This window comes from Cygnus olor, chromosome 1 (genome assembly GCF_009769625.2).
Source record: "Cygnus olor isolate bCygOlo1 chromosome 1, bCygOlo1.pri.v2, whole genome shotgun sequence".
Lineage (NCBI taxonomy): Eukaryota > Metazoa > Chordata > Aves > Anseriformes > Anatidae > Cygnus > Cygnus olor.
The window spans coordinates 137,658,049-137,682,315 of NC_049169.1; the positions used below are offsets into that span (position 1 = coordinate 137,658,049).

The 24,267-nt window shown below is 37.8% G+C and overlaps 1 protein-coding gene across 8 annotated transcripts in view; it reads left to right on the plus strand.

Annotated features, from left to right (window-relative positions):
- Positions 1 to 24,045, plus strand: part of PPP2R3B (protein phosphatase 2 regulatory subunit B''beta) — a 51,530-nt gene extending 27,485 nt beyond the window's left edge. For 5 of the 8 annotated variants that reach the window (XM_040534952.1, XM_040534933.1, XM_040534943.1 and 2 more), the window contains 12 exons: positions 3,084 to 3,269; positions 5,031 to 5,134; positions 5,691 to 5,793; positions 6,499 to 6,573; positions 10,812 to 10,898; positions 11,317 to 11,473; positions 13,566 to 13,614; positions 14,644 to 14,733; positions 15,445 to 15,620; positions 19,106 to 19,224; positions 19,309 to 19,415; positions 22,970 to 24,045. In XM_040534952.1, the coding sequence (XP_040390886.1) occupies positions 3,084 to 3,269; positions 5,031 to 5,134; positions 5,691 to 5,793; positions 6,499 to 6,573; positions 10,812 to 10,898; positions 11,317 to 11,473; positions 13,566 to 13,614; positions 14,644 to 14,733; positions 15,445 to 15,620; positions 19,106 to 19,224; positions 19,309 to 19,415; positions 22,970 to 23,114 (1,398 nt within the window). In that variant the 3' untranslated portion in view covers positions 23,115 to 24,045. Of the gene's footprint in view, positions 1 to 3,083; positions 3,270 to 5,030; positions 5,135 to 5,690; positions 5,794 to 6,498; positions 6,574 to 10,811; positions 10,899 to 11,316; positions 11,474 to 13,565; positions 13,615 to 14,643; positions 14,734 to 15,444; positions 15,621 to 19,105; positions 19,225 to 19,308; positions 19,416 to 19,835; positions 19,924 to 22,969 lie in introns of all 8 variants that reach the window. The other 3 variants (XM_040534958.1, XM_040534993.1, XM_040534985.1) reach the window with 1 other exon arrangement.
- The last annotated feature ends 222 nt before the right edge of the window (positions 24,046 to 24,267 follow it).

Consider the following 24,267-nt stretch of genomic DNA (forward strand, 5'->3'; position numbering starts at 1 on the left):
CACATCCACAGAAGGATCTAGCTGAAATTCTAGAGAGCAGTGGCACTCCGAGCCTGTCACACATCCCCTCATTAAAGTGCAAACAGTAGAGGAGCCTCAGCTGTACTGGAAGCCTTTCGGTTGTCGGCAGAGTTGAAGCTGAGAGAAGAGAAGAATCCCTGGCCCTTCTTGGGAAGGCAAGGAGAGGGAGGAGGTGTAATTCGAACTCTGTAGTGCATTAGTTGGAGCTGCTCGTTTCGGATGACCAGTTTCTTTCTTTGGCGCAGGCTTTTATCCCTGTGTTGACTGATGCTAACAGTGCAATTTGATTGTCCAGCTGGAAGTTGCTTGTGGCATTTAAGAAGCATCAGTGTGCTCAAAACATCCCCATGGCAGATACGGTGGGAGAGCTGTGCCCTGAGCTGGCTGCTGGAGAGCACAGGGAATATTCAGGGTCACTTTGCATTGCACCCGAGATAGTATTCTCACTAGATGCCTGTATGTAAGCACCAAATTAATCCATCAGAAAGGCACGTCTTATATTTTCTGGAGCAAATGAAACATCTTTGTTTTTGTCTCTCACCTAATTTGAGGAACCGGCATGTAGAAACAGGTAACATCCTTCATGATAAGGAGAAGGGTTTTGTCTTAAAGTGAGAGTTTGTATTCTATACTTGAATGGAACAAATATACTGTTTTACAGATTAAACGTTAGATAATTTTATGCTAAGCTTGCTGAATTCAACGTGAGGCCTAAATGTAACATTTTTACTTTAAAGAAAAATCAATTTTCTTCACGTATATGTCTGTCTTCAGTTCTGAATCTGTTGCTTAGTTTCTTCCTCAGGATCACTATCTGGAACATATTTATGACAGACAAAAAAATGAAAAATAAATAAAAAGCCTCTATTGTGTAACTCTCTTAAATAACACCCAAGAAGAGCTACTCTAGTAGGTGTAACTTCACTACAGATCCTGAATTGAGATTTCCACACATGTTTAAGAACAGCTTTTGACGTGGACTAATGGAAATCATTTATTTTGTAGTCTGAGGTACCTGAAGTAAATGAGTACTTTCTGAAAAATATTCACAGTGAAATATTTGCAGTGAAATAGTTCTGTGGATAGCCTTTCTCTTTCTCCTGGGACCTTTTCCAATACAGTTCTCCCTCTGACCCTACTTTTGCTTTTAAAAGAAAACTTTCCCTTTGTTCTGAGGCTCTAAGTTTTCTTAGCTGTTGATTTTTGAAGTGCCATGTCTGTCTGTGCTAGGTTTTCTTTAATAACTGTTTTACCTCATGTTACCTGAAATGTGAAGTAGTCTGTAATTGCCACGTGTCCTCTCAGCTGGGGCCTCACTCACCAGCATGTTAATGCCTGCTCCTTCGTGGTGAGTGGAGCAACTCACATGGAGCAGCTGGCCAGGCAGCTGGGGAAAGGGAGAAATAAGGTAACTTTGCTCTTTGCAACAAACATGAGACTTCGGTTCTGTTAAATAAAAGATCATTTAACCGCCGGTGCTCAAATAGTTAGCATGCTTTTGTGTGGTACCAGCCTGAGGAGCAGGTCTTTGATCTGCCTAGGGTAACTGCTAGGGCCCTGCTAAAGTGCTGATGTGTAGCACTGGGTTTCTAGAACTAAACAAGGTATTAACCCAATTACATACGTTATTTGTAGTGCTGATGGTAATATTACTTTGAAGGTAAAAATCTTGCTTTGTTCTTTCCCAAAGTTTTTGGAGTCTACAGGTGGAAGGGTTTTTTAATACCCCCATGGCACTTCTGTTACGAACTGAGGTCTTGTTACCTAAGCCTCTAAGCTAATGTTGAGGTGTCAGAAATTCTAATTTATAGGTTTCTTAGAAAATGATAGGCAGCACCTGACTCTAGGCATCAGTTTCAAGGTAACTTTTTCCTCTAGGAAATAGGAGTTGTAACTCAGTTGAGGGACTTCTGCAGCTGGGAGCATGATCACTGGCTGAAAGTCAAGGAGGGGAAAGAAAGGTTAATTCAGGCTGTTTTAGCACAGGTAGTATTGCAGCAAAGACTCCTAGATTGAAACCCAGAAGATTAAAAACTGCTCTCTGTAAGTACCTATCTCTTTCATTGACATAAGGAAGGGTATCTGTACAGGCCCTTCGCAAGATGGTAAGAAGTAAATGAGGGTTCTTTGGTTTGTTTTTTTCTTCAATTCTGGTTGGAAATGAGATGTCATTCTGGATTTTGAGCATATTTACACTACAATAAGCCATCATATAGCAGTAAACATTGTTTCTACATTTGGGTAGTGGCCTTGGGATGAAAGACTTCATGTTTAACCACTAACATTAAGTTGCCACAATTCTATTTTTACCTTGCTTGCTATCTTGGTTTCTCTGTGTTATTGGACTTTTTTTTGAGACTAAGTACAAGGTGAATTCATCTTTACCTAGGCTAAGTGTGTTTAAATAATTTCTCTTGTTGCTGGTCATTTATTTTTCAGTAATATGCTATATCAGAAATTTCTTGAGAAACAGACTTCAAAGCACTCATGCCATAATTGCATACAGTGTACCAAAAAAACACTGTAAGAATCACTTACTTCCTTTATGAAACCGAACGCTTTTTAGGAACTAAAACACCAAGCATCTTCTCTGTAATTCTATTAACAGGATGGTAGTTTGCAACAAAGTTGTCGTGCTTATTTCAACAGTTTGAAGCTGTAAAACTAGAAATACTTCAAAAGCAGATTCTTTCATGACCTGTCTGTTAAACTAGAAGTTGAAGTTTTTCTTCTGAAACTGATAACATAACACGAGTATTTCAGATGTCTCCAAGAAGCTGTCTGGTGTATTATTCTTGAAATTTGATAGGTTGAAGACTGAAATTGTTTTTATTAAATTTTCAACATACCAGAAATCTTCCTAAATGACAGTTTTTGGAAACACTCAGTCATGAATTTTTCCAATGTGCTCTCATTCTTAAATAGCTTATTCAGCCTGTCATCAGAAATCTTTTTGAAGGTCTGTTGTAACAGATAATACCAAGAGAATCAAGTCATCTGAGGATGCCTATTATACATGATTTCATTGTACCTGGCTGTCAAATGTATATTTATCTATTTAGGTTCAGGCGAAGAAAGAAGAAGCTTTGCCACCATCGCTTAGTCAAACCATTCCAACTTTCTATTTTCCTCGAGGATGTCCTAAGGAAAAAGTGAATATAGATGCTGTGATTGCCAAAATTGAGAGAACTTTCTCTCAGTTTCCAAATGAGAGGGCAACTTTAGACGACATGGGGAAAGTTGCAAAGGTGAGAATTTGCTGGCTGGCTTCTTTCAATACTGTATACCTATAGAAAGGAAACAGGAACTGTGCTTTGTTTTCTTGCATTATGGGTTTTCATTTCCAGCAAGGTAGTGCTAGTAAGACAGCATACCTGCTGATGTTGATAGCACAGTTATGAGTGGAAAGCTTTGCATTATGTCTGTCTTAAAACTTACATTATTCTTAGAAAATCTAACAAACCATAGAACAAAATGTGTTCTTTGTTGACCCATAGACTTAAGACAAAAGCCACTCTTGGTATGCACTTTGATTTTTAGACCTCTACAAAATTAGTCATGTGGTGGAAAGTGTTCCTATCATTGGTATAAAATCTTCTGAGTGCTGTTTTTCTTAAAGCACTGTCATGAACATCCACTCTAAAGATGCTGAAACACAGAATCATTTGGTAATTTGAAATTATAACTCTTTAGTCAGTCGTGAAGAGTTAAAGTTACTGTAGAGTAACAAAATACCAGGCTTACAAAGCAGCTAAGATTTGTAAATTTTGTAGTACACAATAAGCTAGTTAAATCAAACTTAAGTTTCTAATCAGTGCTTGAAGTATCAGTGCAAGTCATGGTCTTGGTCATGAGTCTTAAGTTCTCATCCCTCTTCCTGTCACTTTGCATTTCAAGTCCAGGGCCTAGAAGAATAGAAGCAGGCTCTTCTCCAGAGCAGGATTAGGGGTTGAGGAGCTCCTAGCCTACCTCACCAGAAGAGTTTAACTGCTAAGCTGAACGGTAGGATTCCCTCCTTCCACAGCTCCTTTCCAACTAGAAGGGGTGCTCCAGCAAGTGAGCTGGAAGGGTCCAGTCAGGTACAACTCAGTGATGGAAGGCACCCTCCTGAAGGGTAGGGAAAAGCCTCTCAGGCTGAGCAGGGTATTTGTTAGAAACACTTCTGTAAGTACTGGTTAAACTAATGCATGAGAAATAACTCTCCTTTTCTGCCAGTGACCTTGCGCATCTTGTAATATTTAGTCTTCTTTGAGATCCAAATGAGCTTCTCAGAGATGTTGGCACACCTGATGACTCCAAGGCATAGTCAGTGTCAGTCAAGAGAGCGGCACTTTGCTGTGAGGACTGAGGAAGCTTGGAGCAGATGCAGAAGCAGCGCTGCAGCTGTATGGGAACACTCAAGTTGTGGAGGAGTACCAGCTGTACTGGTACACAGGAGTACTGTGAAGCACTGCTGGACAGGGCAGGCCGGCCTGCTACCAAAAGTCGGAAAGATGTGCATGCATATGCAACAATGCAGATGACTTGAGCTATCCTCCAAGCCAAACGTAAACTGGCTGCAGTCCAGAAGTTGTGTAACTGTTTGTGCTGCCCGGAGCTCAATTTAAACATATCCAGCCCAATAGCACGGGCTCTGCTCAGCTGCTTGGAGGGTGGACAGACCAGACGTGACTACATTCATCTATTAGGAATGCTGCAAGTTGCTTTGTTTTACTTGCCTCTTCTGAATTTTGGCCTAAAGCAGTTGCTTTAAATTAGCTAGTTTGGAGGGTGTAGCTAGTTTCAGAAATAAATTTAAAAAAAAAAAAATCTGTGCTTACCGTAGCTTCAGTAATGCTTCTAATCCCCTACAGATACATGTAATGTTACAAAAAGTTTTTTCCCATGATGTTTCCTCTGTTTTTTCCTTAACACTTGTAAAATTTAATTTTTTGAAAGACTTATGAGGGAGTAACCCTCAGGTAAACAATCTTGTCAATGAATTGACTTGATGTATACTTTAATTATAGGCTTGTGAATGCCCACTTTACTGGAAAGGTCCTCTGTTTTATTGTGCTGGAGGAGAACGAACAGGATACGTGTCAGTTCATAAGTTTGTTGCAATGTGGAGGAAGTAAGTAGATCACTTTTTCAGAGATACTGTATTTTTAAATGAAATGTGATAGTCTAATCTCTGAATGAGTCTATAAAGGGGAAGAAAACACTACCATAATCAACCATTGACAGCAAACTTTCACCTGGGACAACGTAAGTAGATCATACCTTTAAAACAAGCAAACAACTCTCTATTATACTTAAAGATTTTTAAATGCTTGTGATAAATGACTGGCTATTTATGGGAAAAGTGAAAACCACGGCACTAATTTGCAGATGTCATTTCTGGTCAAAATGCTTTCTTCTCTTTTTACTTCCTCTTTAGTTTCCTAGTTCTAACTTGAAAATGTCCTTTCATATAAGCAATTACTTTGAGTACCCCCTCCTCTAATGTAAATGTACAAGAATATACTGCTTTAACTTCCCTTGGAGTGAACTTTGCCATGTGTGATTGATTATCTTTTGAATTAAATGTTGTGGTTGCAGTTTTGTAAGACTTGTTCATGCTAATTTGTATGGGCATCCTAGGAGCGATTTTCTGTGTATGGTAGTAAATGCATATCTTTACATTTCAGAATACTTCAGACCTGCTATGATGATGCTGCAAAGTTTGTTCATCTTCTAATGAACCCTGGATGCAACTATTTGGTGCAAGAAGACTTCATTCCTTTTTTACAAGTAAATTGCAACTGAAACTAGTTCTAGAAAACAAAACAAAATTACGAGCTTGCAGAGTTTTTTAGCTAAACATGCATTTTCATGGTCTTCGTTAAAGTTTATTAATAATACTTTGTGTAGCTCACTTCGTGTTGTCCACTGAGATGCTAGTGACTTCTTTTAAAGTTAATCATTTTATGGCAGGTGATATCTTTTTTAAAAATCTGCAATAAGATATATGGATTTGAAATTGTTTGCAGGAGTAGCTTGTATCAGGAATTCTTGGGGGTTTTGAAAAGCAGTTGAAGTTACTTGTGTCAAGGAGGCCCTTTGGAGGGCAAAGGAAAAGTGGCCTATGAGTTCAAGATGTAATACAATTTCTCTCAAAGAGCAGCGAACAAATTTATAAAACCTGAATTGACTTTTAGTGCGTCATCCTCAGACACAGTTATAAGCTACAACAGTCAGTGTTTATCTGGCTAGTTTATTCAAAATTTTCTGCCTTTGTAAAATACAGGAAACCTTCAGGTTATATGGCTATTAAGAGATTATTCTATTCTTAAGGTCATCAGTGTTTACATGAAGCATGCTGTAAATGAAGTTATTAATTATTCTACTTAATTTGAACCGTCTTCCTTAAGGAAGGAGTTATGCTAATCTGTGCTATTTGTTTTATACAGTCACTAATGAATACTGTTCAGGATATTGTTATTCCTTTCTCTGTAGGATGTGGTGAATAGTCATCCTGGCCTATCATTTTTAAAAGAAGCATCTGAGTTTCATTCTCGGTACATTACCACAGTAAGTGTTTTTTATTTGGAAAAGCTATTCTTGTTAATTAAGTACAAAAGTCAGAATGGTTAAAATTAGTTGATAAGCATCTTTGTCCTTTGGAGGAAAAAAAAAGTTGAGTATGCTGTCAGTCTTCATTTCTACATAACTAGAAATATTGTGAAGAAAATTGATTTCTTTTAGCATTGTAGTAGAAAGTGGTGAACTTAATACTAGGAAGAGAAACACTGCATTGTAATAGCGCAGAATAAGTTAACGAACATTGAAGAAAAATGTACTGTTATCTTAGTCTACATCCGCAATCAAGTAAGTCTATACTCATTAGAATCCCACCCTTTATTCTGGGATTAATTAAATGGAATTTTGAATGAAAAGTCTATATTAACGTGATTATGTTCAGCATCAAGTAAAGTAATGAATATATTGAAGCTGCTTACCATTTTCCTCTCCGGGGATTTTTCTTTTTAGGCAGGTTTTTTATACAAGAAAAGCTCCATTTCTCTCTTTGTAGAGTTACATGACTGAAGTATTCTTTCTGTACACAAGGGAAAAATCAGTGACATTAATTTTTTTCAACTGTAGACTAGATACCCAATTCCACTGAAGTCTCAAAAGATGAAAACTCCACAAAATGACTTTCCATTCATTCTGTGCACATGAAAACTAGTTTAACAAATATTCCCCAACACAAACCATGTGGAGTTGGTCGTATTTTATCCAGCTTATAGTTTTACCCAGACCTAAACTGTGGAAGACTTTTTGAAGTGTTTGGTTTTGGTTCCTTCTATCCTTCCTATAGAGACTGCCAGCCTATCAAGTAGGTCCTGATGTATTAGTTTTTACTTCTTTTTGTAATCATTACATGAGCTCCCGGTGCCTTCTTGCCAAATGTGACTAAAGGAAATGTTCTGCCTGTGAGAGTAGTTCTCCTGATTAATGGATTGTGGTTTGTATCAAAGCCTGCTCTGCTTAAAATCATGAAAGCTTGCTGTAGGAAGGAAAAAATCCTGCCACTTCCAGTTAGTTTTCTTTGGATGAACAGCTTATTTGAGTAGGTCTGAGCCTAGCAATATTGAGTAAACTAGTGCTGGCAGCACTTTACTAACAAAACTTAGTATAGTTTCAAGAAAGATCCATGTTTAATCAAAATTCCAGAAAAACTAGTATTTTTAATAATGTAGTAAGAATATTTGGAATGCAATTCTGCAAATAAAAAATGGCAAGAGGACTCTGCTGTTATTTCCTGTCTTTTTTTCAGGATGGACTAACTGTTAGTGGTAAATTGACTTATACAGCCTTCTAAAATTCTGTCCTAGAAATTGTTACTAATATAGGTGACTTTACTATAAGTTAAAGTAAGGCATTTTGGACCAGGTGATCTTGTAGGTCTTTTCCAACCTTTATGATTCTATGATTTTATGTACTCACCTGAATTCAAAATAGCCTTAATCTTACTACATGAAGCTTTAAAGGGTGTTGTAAGCATTGCAGTTGAATATTTAATCTCTGTTCATGCTAATTCCAGTTAGCAGTTAAATGAACCATTTCTTTGCAGTTTGTGTATGTGTGCATGTGTATGTATACATACACTTCATACTTCTGTTTAGTGAAGCAGGTGTTTAAGTATTGTTCAACCATGGAAGCAACTGATTCTGTCTGCTAGGCAGTGATTTAGGTTGGTTGGTCAGCCTAGTGGTAAGGTTAGGTGCATATGTTCAAGATAAAGCTGAATTACATTAAAAACGCTTGTCCTGACAAATGGGATACTACGTTTAGTCTGCAAGTATGTTGTATGTACATCTTAACTATGAATTCTTGAAATTCCAATCTCCACAGTTTCCTCTCCCTTATGACAAACTGTTGTGCAGCCTAGTAAGGAAGGCAATTCTCTGACAATTGGCTTGTACTCTGCTTCAATTCACTTTAGAAAACTGTCTATTATGCCTGTTCCCAGTTGTCTCCAGCAAACATTCAATTTTGTTTTTATTTTTAGACCAGTTAAATGTATAACAGATGAGATAATGACATGCAGATGGATTAAGTTGCAAAGCTAAGGCAAAACCTTTTTAGAAAAAATTGCTTTGTAGTATAAGCCAAAAATGGGCCTTCCCTAAACTCACAATTAGAATTGAGCTAATTAAGTTTCAGAAGCAGGCTGGTCTATTCTCCTTTCTACATCTAGGGAGCCAGCTGTTCTTTTTCAAAGTATGAGCTGCAGAGCTTACTGTATGCAACAGTTTAAGCTTTATTTTAAAGCATCATGAATAAAACTCTTATGTTTGTACTTTAAAATGGTTGTTTTCTTTAAACTATTGTTATGCTTCAATTAAAACCTGAGGTGATGAAAACTTAAATGAAAAGGTCTTTAGTTTGGAAGAGCTTTTACTGGGGGAGGAAGGAATTCCTAAAGAGATGGCCTTTCTTGGCTAATAACTACTGTTGTGAGTAAAATCCTGTACATGCAACATTTAGTGCATTGCTAATCAGCAGGTATAATCCATTTCCAGTTAAGCAATTACAGTTGATAATACCTTAGATTTTTTGGTCTACTTTATTATTGATGAATGAATTATTTGGAATGTTTATCTGGTTGAATTCAGTATTCACCTCAAATATTTTGACTTAAAAATTAAGAGAAACTGTTTTAAAGGCTCATGTTTGTAAATGGGCATGTTTGGGCAGGAAGAAACCAAATGAGGTTTAATAAGAGCAAGTGTAGAGTCCTGCACCTGGGAAGGCACAACCGGATGTATCAGTACAGGCTGGGGGACGACCTGCTGGAGAGGAGCTCTGAGGAGAAGGACCTGGGGGTCCTGGTGGACGACAGGTTGACCATGAGCCAGCAGTGTGCCCTCATGGCCAAGAGGGCCAATGGGATCCTGGCGTGCATTAAAAGGAGCATGGCCAGCAGGTCAAGGGAGGTGATCCTCCCCCTCTACTCTGCCCTGGTCAGGCCTCGCCTGGAGTGCTGTGTCCAGTTCTGGGCTCCCCAGTACAAAAAAGACAGGGATCTTCTGGAAAGAGTCCAGCGGAGGGCCACAAAGATGATACGGGGCCTGGAGCATCTTCCCTATGAGGAAAGACTGAGAGACCTGGGTCTGTTCAGCCTGGAGAAGAGAAGACTGAGGGGATCTCATCAATGTGTATAAATACCTGAAGTGTGGGAGACAGGGATTTGACCAACCTCTCTTCAGTGGTTTGTGGGGACAGGACAAGGGGTAATGGCCACAAGATGGAGCACAGGAAGTTCCGCCCCAACATGCAAAAGAACTTCTTCACAGTGAGGGTGGTGGAGCACTGAAACAGGCTGCCCAGGGAGGTTGTGGAGTCTCCTTCTCTGGAGATTTTCAAGGCCCGTCTGAACGCCTACCTGGGCAGCTTGCTCTAAGGAACCTGCTTTGGCAGGGGGGTTGGATCCGATGATCTTTCGAGGTCCCTTCCAACCCCTTCAATTTTGTGTAATTAAAGCTAAGCAGGTTATGCTAAATGCATGAGTTTACCAAAATGATCTACCAGTGAAACTGATTTAAGTAGAAGTGTTGTATACTCAACTGAATGAATTTACTTCTGATTCCAATATCACTCTTGCCATAGAAGATAGTCATATTTCTTGCTAGATTTTTGTTATTCAGTTACAAATAGTTTGTGCTATTTTTAGTAGTAATGTAGTCTTTTTTCCATCTAACTTTAAATAGAATTAAATGGGGAGGGAGGGATGTATTATCTGTTCACCTGCAGGAAGTATTGTTTCTGTCAGATGTTGGTTGGTTATATTTGTGTGGACTTAAGTTGGGACATCCATGTCCCCTTTTTATTTGTCACTTCTTCATTTATGAAGTAAAATTTTCATAGCAAATATGGGTCTTTAAATCCAAAGCCATGAGATACATTAATGGGTTTATTAGATGATATCCTATAGTTTTGGAAGATTGGGAGGCAGTGAAATTGTCAATAGACAAATTCTGGATAGCATGTGAATATTCTACAGCTTCACTGTGTGGGGCATGGGTACTGCAGCATCGAAGTAAGAGTTACCTAGATTAGATATAAATGGAAGTAACTTGGGAATGTGACATAAGAGAAGCATCAAAGTGCAAGTAATGGAAAGAACAGACTTCTAAGCCCTTCAGTTTTGGGGAAAGATGGAGTCATGTAATGTAGCTAAGGCTTATCTTTGATCACAAATATTTGTGAGGGTGCATAGTTAGCATACTGAAAATCACATCTTCATTTTCTTTTTCTTGCAGGTTATACAGAGAATATTTTATACAGTAAATAGGTCCTGGTCTGGGAAAATAACTTGTAATGAGCTCAGGAAAAGCAACTTTTTGCAGGTACGAAATATCTAAAACTTTGCAAGATCTCTCTACAAGTTTAAAAACTGTAACTAAATGTTTAAGGGAGTAACATAAGCATTTTTTCCTTTTGCAAAACTAGTGGGACTAAATTGCATTAACATATTCTACTGTATACATATTTAAATGTCATCTTTTATCTAGATCTGTCCATGTGTAAATTTGATTAGCAAAAGTCTGGCTGATGTCTTCGTTCTTCTATGGACGCATTAGCTTTCAACCTTTTCTGTTAAGTCTTTTCTGTCATACTGCATGGTGTGCCCTGTCTCTGAAGATAAAAATTGTTCCATTGAAATATTATTAGGTAACAGTAATTAGTTTGGTTATCAGAACTCAGATCGCTCAGCAGCTGTCTTAGAAATTCTTAAATGTGTTCTACTTATCCTTCTGATAATAGAATGTGGCATTATTGGAAGAGGAAGCTGATATTAACCAGCTGACAGAGTACTTCTCATATGAACATTTCTACGTTATCTATTGCAAATTTTGGGAGCTGGATACAGACCATGACCTCTATATTGATCGGAAGGATTTAGCTCGACATAATGATCATGGTATGACAAATGAAGCATCTTTCTTTACATGTGTTATATGATCCTTAAGCTTTCACCTGAGAAAGTGGTTAGTCGCAAAGGACAGCGTTCATGAGTCTGTAGGTGTAGGTGATCCTGCTGACTCAAGAGATAAAGTAGGACAAGTCATTTCTGATGTTACTTTGTGTCTAGCAATACCTAATTTGAGGAAAATCCTCAATTTGAATTCGGATTGTGGTGAGGAAGAGGAGGAAGAAATAAGCTTGAAAGTGTATAGGCTTGATTGGGGGGGAAGGGAGACAAAAGGAAATGACCTTAAGTTGTGCCAGGGGAGGTTTAGATTGAATATTAGGAGAAATTTCTTCACTGAAAGAGTTGTCTTTAGTGAAGGAGTTGTGAAGTATTGGAACAGGCTGCCCAGGGAAGTAGTTGAGTTGCCATCCCTGGAGGTCTTCAAAAATGTGTAGATATAGTGCTTAGTGACATTGCTTAGTGACATGGTTTAATGGTCAACTTGGCAGTGCTAGTTAAAGGTTGGACCAGATGATCTTAGAGGTCTTTTCCAACCTAAATGATTCTATTATTCTGTGATTCTAGCATATGGAAAGAGTGGAAAAATAAGGCAAATGTATGTTGTTGCTTTGCTTATTTTAAGGATTTGTTGACTCAGCTGCAGGACATTTTGTTTTGGTACCATTTAGTGGCTTTACCTTTTCTGCATTCACAATATACAATGACTTTGGGATTCTGTAGTCTTGTACGCTTGCACCTATTTTAAATATTCTTGTACCTTTTATGGAACTGTTATGTTGTTTGGTTTGTTGTGTCTATTGTCATCTTTGTCCTTTTCAGGACTGGAAAGCTTACTTAAATGCTAAGTAACTAAGGAATATGATCTTCCATTAAAAAGGAACAAAAAGCATTCTGATAGCCTTCTGCAGGCAAGCTTTCAGAAGTTATACTTTAGCACACCGAGGGAGGGAAGCTTTTTTCATTTGAGAGGTTGCTTTAGTAGGTACAGTGTAAGAAAGCAAGCAGAACTGATATGAGGCCACAGGCAGTTTATTTTGCGCTATTTTACATCCTTTAGGCCTAGAAATATTGGTTAAAGCTTAACAGTTGCTGAGACCTAGACTAAATAAGAGCATAAAATGGACGATACCCAGATTTAGTCATGAAAACTTCTATTTCTGCATGTCAAAATCAAATAATCTGGATTCATCAATCTCTTTCTTATTGTCACTGGTTTAAAATTAGATCAAACACATGGAAAGAAAAAGTATTGAAGTATTTAGGTATTGTTGAGCAACTTCAGTGTTTTAAGAGTAGATAGGAAGATAGCGTATGTTTGAAACAAATTGGCAATCCTACAGTTCTGGGGATAGATGTTAATAGGGGCCAATATTCCTACTAAAATAATGTGTTGGTGGCATCTTCTAAAGTATATAAAACAGATGAGCAGTTTGAATGGTTAACCACTTGGTTGAATTATCAGTATTTCTACAGTGTTGAAAAAGGAATTGAGAGCTAGAATAATCAGAAGTAATTCTGCTTCTATGAGAATAGGGTTGTATGCTGCTTTGAGTGCCTTCCACAAATTCCTCAAGTTGCTCTGCATGTCCCTTACAGGGGTAGTGGTCAGTTGAGATGTACCTAAAATCCCTGAAATTGTTCCAAAATAAAAATATGAATCACAACCATGTCAGAAATAGATCCATGTCAAAATCAACTAGGTATGCTCATAATCCATTAATATACAATTCTGTTTTGGCCCTTTGCCAAAAGCAGGGTCACAAACTGTAATGGCACTTGAAAACATGACTTACTTGTCATAGAACTAGTAAATGATATCTTACTAATCAGCCACTCATTACTTCTGTTATGCTACTATTTCTGCGTCAAGTCTGAATTCAAAGCTGGTTGTTTGGTTCTAGCTTTGCTCTGGAGACTGTTAAGTCATCCTTTCTGAGAGGACTCAAAGGGATTAATGAGTACTCGAGTTGATCTTTCTTACAGGTGTGTTTATGTGAGGTTTCCAATAAACTCTTCAACTAGACAGTACAAAGCAAAAACTTGTACATAACTGACACAACTTTAAACCCTTCTTTCACAGCAATATCAAGTAGAATGATAGAGAGGATCTTCTCAGGAGCAGTAACAAGGTAATTATTTTGTATACTGATCTAAATCCAATCTAATATTTATATACTTGCTGGTTAAATTGTGTGTGATTATTCCCAGAATAAAATGACCTCATTTGAAACAGAACAATGAATTTCGGTACTTAATATTGTTAATCAAACTTGAGAGTATTCATGGAACCTCTGGCTCAATCCAAGATCTTTACTGTTCTTTCTTTATCCGTATGAACACTCACCATTTGCGATTGTATGGCATAGCAAGGATGAGAATGAGGAAGGAAAAGATGTTGGCATTGTCTTTCTGTCCCTCTAACCTGTAGAATTTTCAAAGGGATTTGGGCCTTTTAACTACTACTTATAAAATGAACACTTGCATGAACAAGTTTACAGAAATAAATGTTTGATATGTGCAGCTAGAAAGCTATTAATAAACTGAAATAACATAAAAGCTGAAATGAATGGCATAGTAATTGGCAGGCATATCTCTAGAGTTTATTCCATCTTGGGTTTTTTGGGCAAGACAAAGCATACATTGTATCTTTCTAGATATCATGAAGATAACAGGAAAAGATTTTTTTGGAATGAAATATAACATGCCTATTAACTCCCTACCTGACTTTTTTGCTAGAGAGGCTTGACTGTGTCTTCAGAATATATTTGGGTGCTATGTTCTGTAGTATGAGTAGAAACAGATATAATTATGTTCTTGTCACATACACTTAAGATAGAAATGAAAAAAATATTTTACTTGCATTCCAGTACTACTTCCAGCTGATGAAGATAACCAAAACTTTTGGTTCTTCTGGACAGAGTGCTGTCCAGCTACTACCTTCCTCTTTAAATATCCATTGCAGTAGAAACAGAGTTCACAAGCTCCCTTATCCTGAGTGACTATAGTCACTGACATGTCACCTTCAAAAACTTCAAACACCCCATCTTTTGGGAGATAAATATAGTTAATAGCACCAAGGGAAAATATTCCTTAATTTTAGTAAAACCTATCTGTTTTAAAATAAATTCTCTATATTTTTTCCCACATTGGCTGTCAAGAGGTAGAAAAGCACAAAAAGATGGAAAAATAAGCTATGCTGACTTCGTCTGGTTTTTGATATCTGAAGAAGACAAGAAGACACCAACTAGGTAAGAATGCATGTGTTTTAGCAGGAATAGACTGGCTTTATTGGTTTTCCAATCCTAAAAAGGGGGGACCTCTGTTGCTCAGCTAGAACTTTGGGAGAGACTAAACTCTAAAAACCATGAGTGGGGAAACTGGCCCAGTTGGCTGAATCATTGTTATTTCTAAGTGTTGCTCTGTTGTTGCTGATGTAAAGATCTGTTTCAATAGTTTCTAACAAGCTTACTGTGTATTGTTATTCATATGTTGCATGTTATTGACAAGAACATAAAAGGAAACCACAGGTGTTTCTTGATGCCAGTGGCTTTGGGGAGCTATACAGTTAGCACTAGCTGTAGAACATTCATAAATTTATTGCATGATTTATTGCATTACTGGCTTTTTTCAATTTGAAAAAAGAACTTGGTTCTGATGCACAATTTCATTTTTCCGTTGGCTCCCTTGATTATTTTTTTACGTAAAGCTATATGTTTTAGTCCTTTCCTCTTTCACCCCTCACAATTAAAGTGTTCTCAAATGCAAATAATGTTGTGTAGCAGGGCAAGTACCAGAAGCTTTTATCACAATAGGTGTTCCTTGTCTAATGACTTCCTATGGTATTAGGGAATGTAGTCTTAAGTCTAGTTTTGAATCTGTAACTAGCGTAGCCTTTAAAACAAGCACCATAAATTCTTAACTGTTTGCGTAAACAGTTCTTTGTTATTACTTACTTTCAGCATTGAATACTGGTTTCGCTGCATGGATCTTGATGGGGATGGTGTTTTGTCTATGTATGAATTGGAGTATTTTTATGAAGAGCAGTGCCAAAAATTAGATAACATGGCCATAGAACCTTTGCCATTTGAAGACTGTTTGTGCCAGATGCTGGATCTCGTGAAGCCACAATATGAAGGTAATAAAATCCTTTTCTATTCTCTAACTTCTGCTTCTCTGGGTTAGGAGTTAGTGTACCCCTAAGAGCAATCAGTTGGTCATACCAAGAATAAACCTTTATTTGGTGGTCATGTCTCGAAAGCCTATTAGTGTTTATTAATTGAACAGTCTTCCAAGAACAGGCAGGCATTCATTTCCACACTAAAATTGAATATGCTGCCTTAAAATTCCATGAAGTCTTAAACATGGCTACAAGCCCAAATTTGTCTCAAATAGAATCCTTTCTGCTGACTGAGGTGATGCCCTCAATAAATGCCTCCTGACTGTTCTGCTGACTTGCTGCTTACCTATTCAGTACTCAATTAAATGAGATTCCTTCAGATGGAACAGTATTTAAATGGTGTTTGTGTCTATAGATCATTATTATCAGACCTTCTAGGGTACAAGCCTAAACTTCCATTAGGAAATTCATGATAATGGTCTTAAAGGTAGCTGAATTTTAAACCATCCGTAGTTGTTGGCCATTTTCTACATTCATTTGAATCTTCAATAGGCCTACATTCTACCTTCCTGCATTTGACACATGATCTTTAGCTGATCAAAATCAAGTTTACATTTTATGCCTGAAAAAGAAAAAAATCATAATGGAGCGTAATGCTAATTTCATTATTGCTGTTCTGTGCTGCTCAGTACTATAAGTGTTTTGTATGCTTTAGTAAACATATTACTGCAGTGTTAAGAGTGACATCCTGCATGTTCATGGCCTCTACCTCTGCTGTTTCTGATACTGTCTCAAGTTTAATAAAACTTGTACCAGCAGTGAGTTAGTCTCCAGGGACTTCTTGAACTCAGGACAACTGAGGTCAATCTGCATCTGAATTTAATGTCTGAACGCTCCTCTATAGTTAACACTAATAATCCTTATTATGGCTAGACTTCTTAACGTGAACTTCAGTGTGTAAAAGGATTTGGCTTACACTCCAGTTGCTATTATTGTACAGAGTCTGCATTGCAATAAATGTAGAACTTGCATGTTTACACTTGAAGTGTTTGATAGGAGTAATAACCTCTAAGCCTTATACTAATGTCTGTTTTTTATGGTAAAAGGAAATTGTTGAATGCTTATTCTTTTGTTTACCAAACATGTTGTGCTAGTGTCTCACACTTATGTGCTTTTGTAGGTGAAGCACTGAGTTGCCTACTTGAATTTCAAGTATCACTTCAATAGTGTATAAGAGGGTGGTTCTGTTTACTGTCTATAAAATTATGGCTACTGTATAAATTAATATGTAGTCTTGCCTATTGCCCACCTTCTTTCCAGTATTAAGAATATTTAAATACAGGAAACTTAACTTTCTTGAAAGAAAGACACTTATCGTTTATGGAGATAAATTTCACGTGCCAAAGGAACTGAAATAGCTCAAAACTAGTTTTAGAGGAAATAAGTTTCACGTTATTTAAACCAAGTTGAAATGAATTTGCTAGGTAAAAACACTAAATTATCATAAACACTATTTTATCATCTACCTTTAGAAATGGAAAAAAAAGTAATAAGTATGTTTGGCTGGAAGCCTAGTCCTAGATATCAGTGGAATGAAGTCCTACATCAACATTCACATGTGTAATGCAAGGGGGGTCAGGGAGAACTAAAGAAGTGAAATAAGCTCTGAAGAAAGCATTTGTTATATGCTTGCCTACAGTAACATCCCAGACTTAAGGTGTCCCCTCCAGTCTTGTATATTGTGCTTCTGAAAGGCAGACATTTTTGATGGTGTCTCAGTTCTGCGTTTGAAATGAAACAAGGTTGATGTGTCTGATCCATATGATGAACTTGATGAAAGGAGGCTGTGAAAGGTCTCAACCAAGAGAAGAGTTATTTAGGACAGCAAAAAGAAAAGCTACTTGTAAAGAGCTGATTGTTTTCCATGTCACACAGTTTTTACTAAAAAGATGGATTACTGAAATGATTCTTCCATTTTCCTAACACAATCTAGTCTCAGCAATTGATACTTCAGTTGGTAGATTTGAAGCAAAAAAGTAACTTCATGTATGTAGCTGCACTGTGATACAATTTACTAAAGGATGCTTTGTGTACCAAAACCCAAATTCATGAATTTGTACAGACCTAGATCTAGCGATTTCAATTTCATTCTGTTCCTGTTGGTCTTTGAGAGACAGTGCGGGTGTCTGCACGAGCATTAGGTATTGAAGCTCCCATTGCAGTAAATGGAAACAGGAGAGTAAATCAGTAAACCAAATATAGGTGTCTAACTTATATAAGCTCCCAATTTAACTAGGACTCAAATCAGTTGCTTGGTTGTGGAGAGATGCTGCCACTTGAGATGACCCGATACACCAGACATCTGTGCGAGTCTGACAGATATGACACAGGTGCCATGGGGGATTTGTTCTGGAGCATCAGCTGTAAGCCAGGCAGAATACACGAGGGCTCTTCAGATGGTGGCAGATGTGTGGCAACCATTTCCAAATGGGATTCAGATTCAAAGACCCCTGCTTCCCTCTGATGCCCTTGAGTTATACATTGTTAAATATGGAATGCTATGCTGAGGAAATACTGTTGTAAGTCTGGCTTTTGAGCTCTTCCATAACATCTGCAGTTAACTACTCCTTGACAACAGAAGACTGCCTATATATAAGGTGAATTAATAAAGGAGAGTTTTAAGGATAGCCATCTGTCTTTCCTTGTATGTCTGGCATTTTTGAGTCTTTCTGCAGAAGCTTAATATTCAGCCTTGAAATACGGCAACATGACAAATACTTCTAACACTTAGCAGATCCATTGTTTTGGGCTTTTGAAGGATCACTTTATAAAACAAAATACTTCTGAATTTTTTGCCTTCCACTCAAACAATAAATACTGGTCAGCCTGGACAAACAAGACCAATTGCTTTATGGAAAATTCACTCATGAAGCACAGTCACATGCTCAGGTCTAAAATAGATGCTGGAATTTTTGGGTCAAATAGAAATTATTTTTCAAGTAGGAGTTGAAGGAGCTTAGTGAGATGGATTACCTTCGCTTGTATAATGCAGAATAATTTAGGCAAAACGAAAGGGGGAATCCCCTTCATTCAGGGAAGACAAAGGGATGCTGAAAGAGGAGATTCCTATCCGCTACCCAAACACTTCTTAGGAAGGAATGGCTAGCTCTCTGAAGGCTTCTGTCTCTTTAGGAAACTTGGAAAACTGGCTTAAATGATCTTTAAATCTAAGTATGGTAGACTGCATTTCACTTCAATAGGAAGTTCTTCAGTAGGATGATAGCTAAAGCAAAGAAAAAATCTGAAATATTTAAAGGTTTTGTCTGTTTTGAAGGACACTTTTCTAGGTAGGTATTTCATCTATTCAGTCCTCTGCTATTGCATTGAGTATCAGTAGCAAATGATCTTGAGCATAATGATGACTTAAAGAAGAATATTATTCAAAAGTTTTTGGCAAAAAGATATTTAGTTATAATTATCCTACCTCTTAATCTTGTTTACAGGAAAAATTACTCTGCATGATTTAAAGAGATGCAAGTTGACAAACGTGTTTTTTGATACTTTTTTCAACATTGAAAAATACCTCGACCACGAACAGAAAGATCAATTTTCTATGTTGCGGGTGAGTTTGAAGCTGTAAAAGTCTCTTTAGCTACGTGCTTAATGATTAATACAGTTTTGTGTAACTTGCAATGTGATTATTTAGGATGGTGAAGGCGAAAGTCAAGAGTTGTCTGACTGGGAGAAGTATGCTGCTGAAGAGTATGATATCTTGGTAGCAGAAGAGGCAGCAAGTGACCAGTGGAATGATGGGTAAGAATGTAGCAGGAGAGCTGGTACAAGTCCTTTTTACTGATGCAGAGCCTCACAATTACTGCCACTATTAATGCTATTTTTGTAGACCATTGCTGTTGGTTGTGTTTAGCCATGTGCTCAGTGAGCGAGGAAGAACCTCCCTTGTATCTAGAATGAAATATTCTTTGAGAGTTTGTGATCGCATGAGTTTTGTCAAAGAAAAGGTCCTAAATCAAATTTTCAGAGGAAAGATGATTTTAAACAGCTTCACAGCTAAACATGATACAACACTTAGTTTCTCTAGCTTGTTGAGTCAATGAAAAGCATCATTAAGAGCTTTATGGGGGAAAGACTGATTTCTGAACTAAAAATTATATTGGCTTAAAGTATTTTCTAACTGTTCTGTAAGAGTAAATATGAAAATTTTTGCTCTTTCAGAATCACTCCTTTACACTTGCTAGGCGACTTCCAGAACCTCTTGGAATCGTGCTGTACTTGGAGTCAGGTTTTCAAATCTTGTTTTCAGGTGGGAGCACTGAAGCTCAGCTTCCAAAATCCTGAATTTGCCATTCACCTTTTCATTATTTAAAAAGATAAGTAAAAAAAGAACAAATTTAACTTGTTTTAGGCCTTAAGTTGGGGGACCTGTCTAGAGAAAACATCTTTTCCTGCTTTTCCTATATCAGAAAAACAAGATCATCTTCTATGCCAGACAGCAATATTCATTTTCAAAATGTCTGTAGTTCTTGGCAAGGATTTAGAGAATTACTAGCTTGATGTTTAGGAAACTGTTCTAAAAGTTGTCCCTGCCCTTGGGAGGGGGGTTGGAATTAGGTGATCCTTTCCAACCAAACTATTCTATGGTTCTAAAACATGCAAGCAAAATCTTCTCAACATACTAAGTTCAAGAAACTAAGTTCAAAAAACTTCTTAAAAGAAAGCATATGAGGGAAGAAAGAGGGGAAGAGTTGTCACCCAGCCTCTTCAACACTGAGGGCATCATACTGTTAACTCCTTGTGGAAGCCTCCCCAGAAGTGATTAATATTACAGAATTAACTAGCCAAAAAAATTACTGAAGCTTTGTGCTGTGAGTTAGGCAATATTAAGCCTTCAGTGCATTTATCTTTTCATCTCTAAAGCTTAATTTATGCTAAGCTTGTGGTAGGTATAGAATATGTATCTGCATTTTTGACACTCATCTGACACTAATGCAGAGTGTAATAGCTTAGACTTGATGCATCAAAAGAAAGAATAGCTTCTACAGTCTTGCTGGCTGTGAAGCGTTACTCATTGATAAATCAGCTGATAAAACTAGTGGGATTCTTATAAACCAGTGAAGGATTCAGATTTTTGGTCCTCCTTTTAGAATGTTCTAAAATTATTAAGTTAGAACCATCAAGAGTCAAAACATGAAATTACTGGTGGACTTAATACAGCACAGTAAATCAGTGTATCAGCAGGTCAGCCTGAGAGACCAGGCTCAGGACAGGAATAGCTTTAGAAAAGACTTGAATACTCTTAAATCTGAACATCTTATCTTAATTAAAACCACTTCCTGAAGCATTTTACAACATTGTGGTTTTACCCTTTTTTCTCTGCTGCTGGTCTGTTTGTTTACTTCTGTCATGGTAGGTAGTTGTCTCTCTTCACCTTCCTGTTTTAAAATCTTGTTGTTGTTGTGAAGTGGTAATCCCATTTCATCTATTCTGAGACACAAAGTTGCAAAAGTCAAATGTTTTTGACAAAGATGTCTGCTCTTAGTGAAGATGAAAGCCACAAAATTCGCTGCAAGTATGCTTACCTCAGATTGTTTTTGTTCTTTCCTACAAATTTATTCAAGGAGTATCTGAAACCATGGTTCTATAGCTTTATGCATAAAATAAACAAAACTAACTAAAATGCAAAATGTCCTTCAAACTTCCAGATTATTTAAAAATTCACCTTAAACTTCACTCTTCAGTAGACTGCTAACAGCTCTTGGACATCTACCTTTTCAGGTATTTCCATGAAGATTTTCTCCATGGCATAGGCAATGTCATCTTCAGAGGTTTATACAGTCAAGTATTAAGTATTACAGACAGTGTTGTGGAACTTACGTAAAACAGAATCGTAATAACCCTAAAACTTGAGGGGAGGAGGGGGGTGTTCAGTTTCACCATGTTAATATACTCCTTCAGGAAAATCGGTGTGTTATTCTAAGAATAGAATACAGTTTTGTGTCTGGGCCAGGGCAATCCCAACCACAAATACAGGCTGGGCAGGGAATGGGTTGAGAGCAGCCCTGAGGAGAAGAACCTGGGGGTGCTGGTTGACAAGAAGCTCGACATGAGCTGGCAGTGCGCACTCACAGCCCAGAAAGCCACCCGTATGCTGGGCTGCATCAAAAGAAATGTGGACAGCAGGGTGAGGGAGGTGATTCTCCCCCTCTACTCTGCTCTTTTCAGGCCCCACCTGGAGCACTGCGTTCAGCTCTGTTTTTCCTAGCAGAAGGACATGCAAGTATTAGAATGAGCCCAGAGGAGGGCCACAAAGACTGTCAGAGGGCTGGAGCACCTCTCCTATGAAGACAGGCTGAGGGAGTTGGGGTTGTTCAGCCTGGAGAAGAGAAGGCTCCAGGGAGACCTTACAGCGGCCTTCTAGTGTCTAAAGGGGGCCTACAGAAAAGCTGGGGAGGGACTCTTTGTCAGGGCATGTACTGATAGGACAAGGGGTAATGGCTTTAAACTAGAAGAGGGTAGATTTAGATTAGATATTAGGAACAAATTCTTCACTCAGAGGATGGTGAGGCCCTGGCACAGGCTGCCCAGAGAAGCTGTGGATGCCCCATCCCCAGAGGTGTTCAAGGCCAGGCTGGATGGGGCTTTGGGCAACCTGGTCTGGTGGGAGGTGTCCCTGCCCATGGCAGGGGGTTGGAACTGGGCAATCTTTAAGGTTCCTTCCAACCCAAACCGTTCTGTGACATTGCTTCTGTCTAGACAATGCCAAAGCAGATCCTTTTTCAATATCAGCTGTCACTGACTTTAGTAAAACATATCATTATCCATCTGTTCATTTTCATGTCCAGCAGGTGATTATCAGTAATTTTTCACTAAACAAATTGCTTTCTAGTCTGTGCTTTTAATACATGGTTACTATCACTTCCTTGTGTTCATGCTCATTTTATTAATGCTTTTGATGTTTTGTTTTGTTGCATCTACTGCAGGCATATTGTTTTCCCTAATCCAGCTTAATTTCTGCTTTCTTGAAAGGAACTGGAAGGATTTCTGTCAAATGCATAAATCTTGCATCTGACAGTGTCTAACTGAAGAGTAGTCCACTACAGCATTACGTACTAGAGCATTTTCTTTCCAGTATAGCTGTGTCTTTCACTCTTCTGTCACATGCAGAACTTGCTGGTAAACCAGCTCAAATTTAAGTAACTTCCACAGAAACTGTGGTGCATGTGATTATTTCCTGAAAATATGAAACACTGGAAATGATGTTCTTCCTGCAGGTGCCTTGTTAGTGCTGTGACATTTGGGTACTTCACAATTTATCTAAACTTTTCTTTTTTTTGCCCATTTGTATGTAGGTACGAAGCTGAACTGAATCCTGTAGACCATCAGAAGGCCAATGTCCTGAAGTATCAAATGGAAAAAAGACCGTTTTTTGAAATGCCTTCCCATCTGACTGATGTAGACTTGGATGAATATGACTATGAAGAGGACTTTGAGTAGCTGTTGCGGTCGACACTTGCAGAAGAGAAGGGACAGTCTGCAGCAGGTCTGCTACACACTACACGTTTCAGTGGGGTTTGTTTCCAGGAAGTCAGCTCAGTTTTGTGCTTAAAAAAAAATATTTAATCACTAGACTACCTTTTAAAAGAAATGCATTTGTATGGGATGATGAAACTTTTGTATTTATTCAATAGTCTATAGTTTTTAAAATTGATTAAAATATTTATTTACAGATGTTGCATAATTCCTTCTTGGAAGAATAACAATATTTGACTTTTAGAGAAGAGTAATCTACTGTTTTTTAAGAGAACTGGTGTAGTTCTCTCTAAGTTGAGGCGTGGCGCACTATCTCCATCCCATATGTAAAGAGGCATTCCTGCCTTGCTATGGGAGGTAAGAAGATGACTTATACCTGGCCAGCAATGCTTGTGTGCTCATAGACAGCGCTAGGGTTTTTGTGCCTTGTCGAGGAGACTTGACTGAGCGCATGATTCAGCCCTTACTTACAAATGTAGTTTTATTGGACAAGCCGAGCATATTGGTGCATAAGGAAGACTAATGCCGAAACAAGTTGCTTCTCTTCTCTGTGTAGTTCTTGTTTGCCCCGACTTTAACTTTGCTTGGCCTTTTAAACTTCAGTGTTTTCATTGACGTTCATTATAAAAAGATTATTTAATAGTGCAGTCTGTTTTGGTGTTCATACTTGATCCAAAATGAGTGTGTTAATTCTTGTAGAAGGAACCAATTTTTTTAAATCCTTTGTATAAATGTTACTTGATCAGTGATGTGCACTAATTTGTTGTGGGCACTCAGTGCTTTTGTCTGTCCTCCCCTTCAGTTGTTTGCTATTGACACATTCCATGGATATTCATACAGTGTCACAGCAGCTTGAAATTGTTGCCTCACTCTTACTGTTAAACAGATTTCGTTGGAAAAAATGTACAAAAAGATGTAAGTTATTTTGGTTGCAGTGTAGATCTGTTTAAAATGTTTAAAAATCATGTTTGTATTTTGAAATAAAGATTTTCATACATGTAATTTAACAGCTCTAGTTGTTATGTACTACATCCAATTAACTTATGAAAGAACCACTTAAGCTATGGGTTACATATGTATGCAGTCTGGTTGGATAATTACACCAAGCTGCATCTAC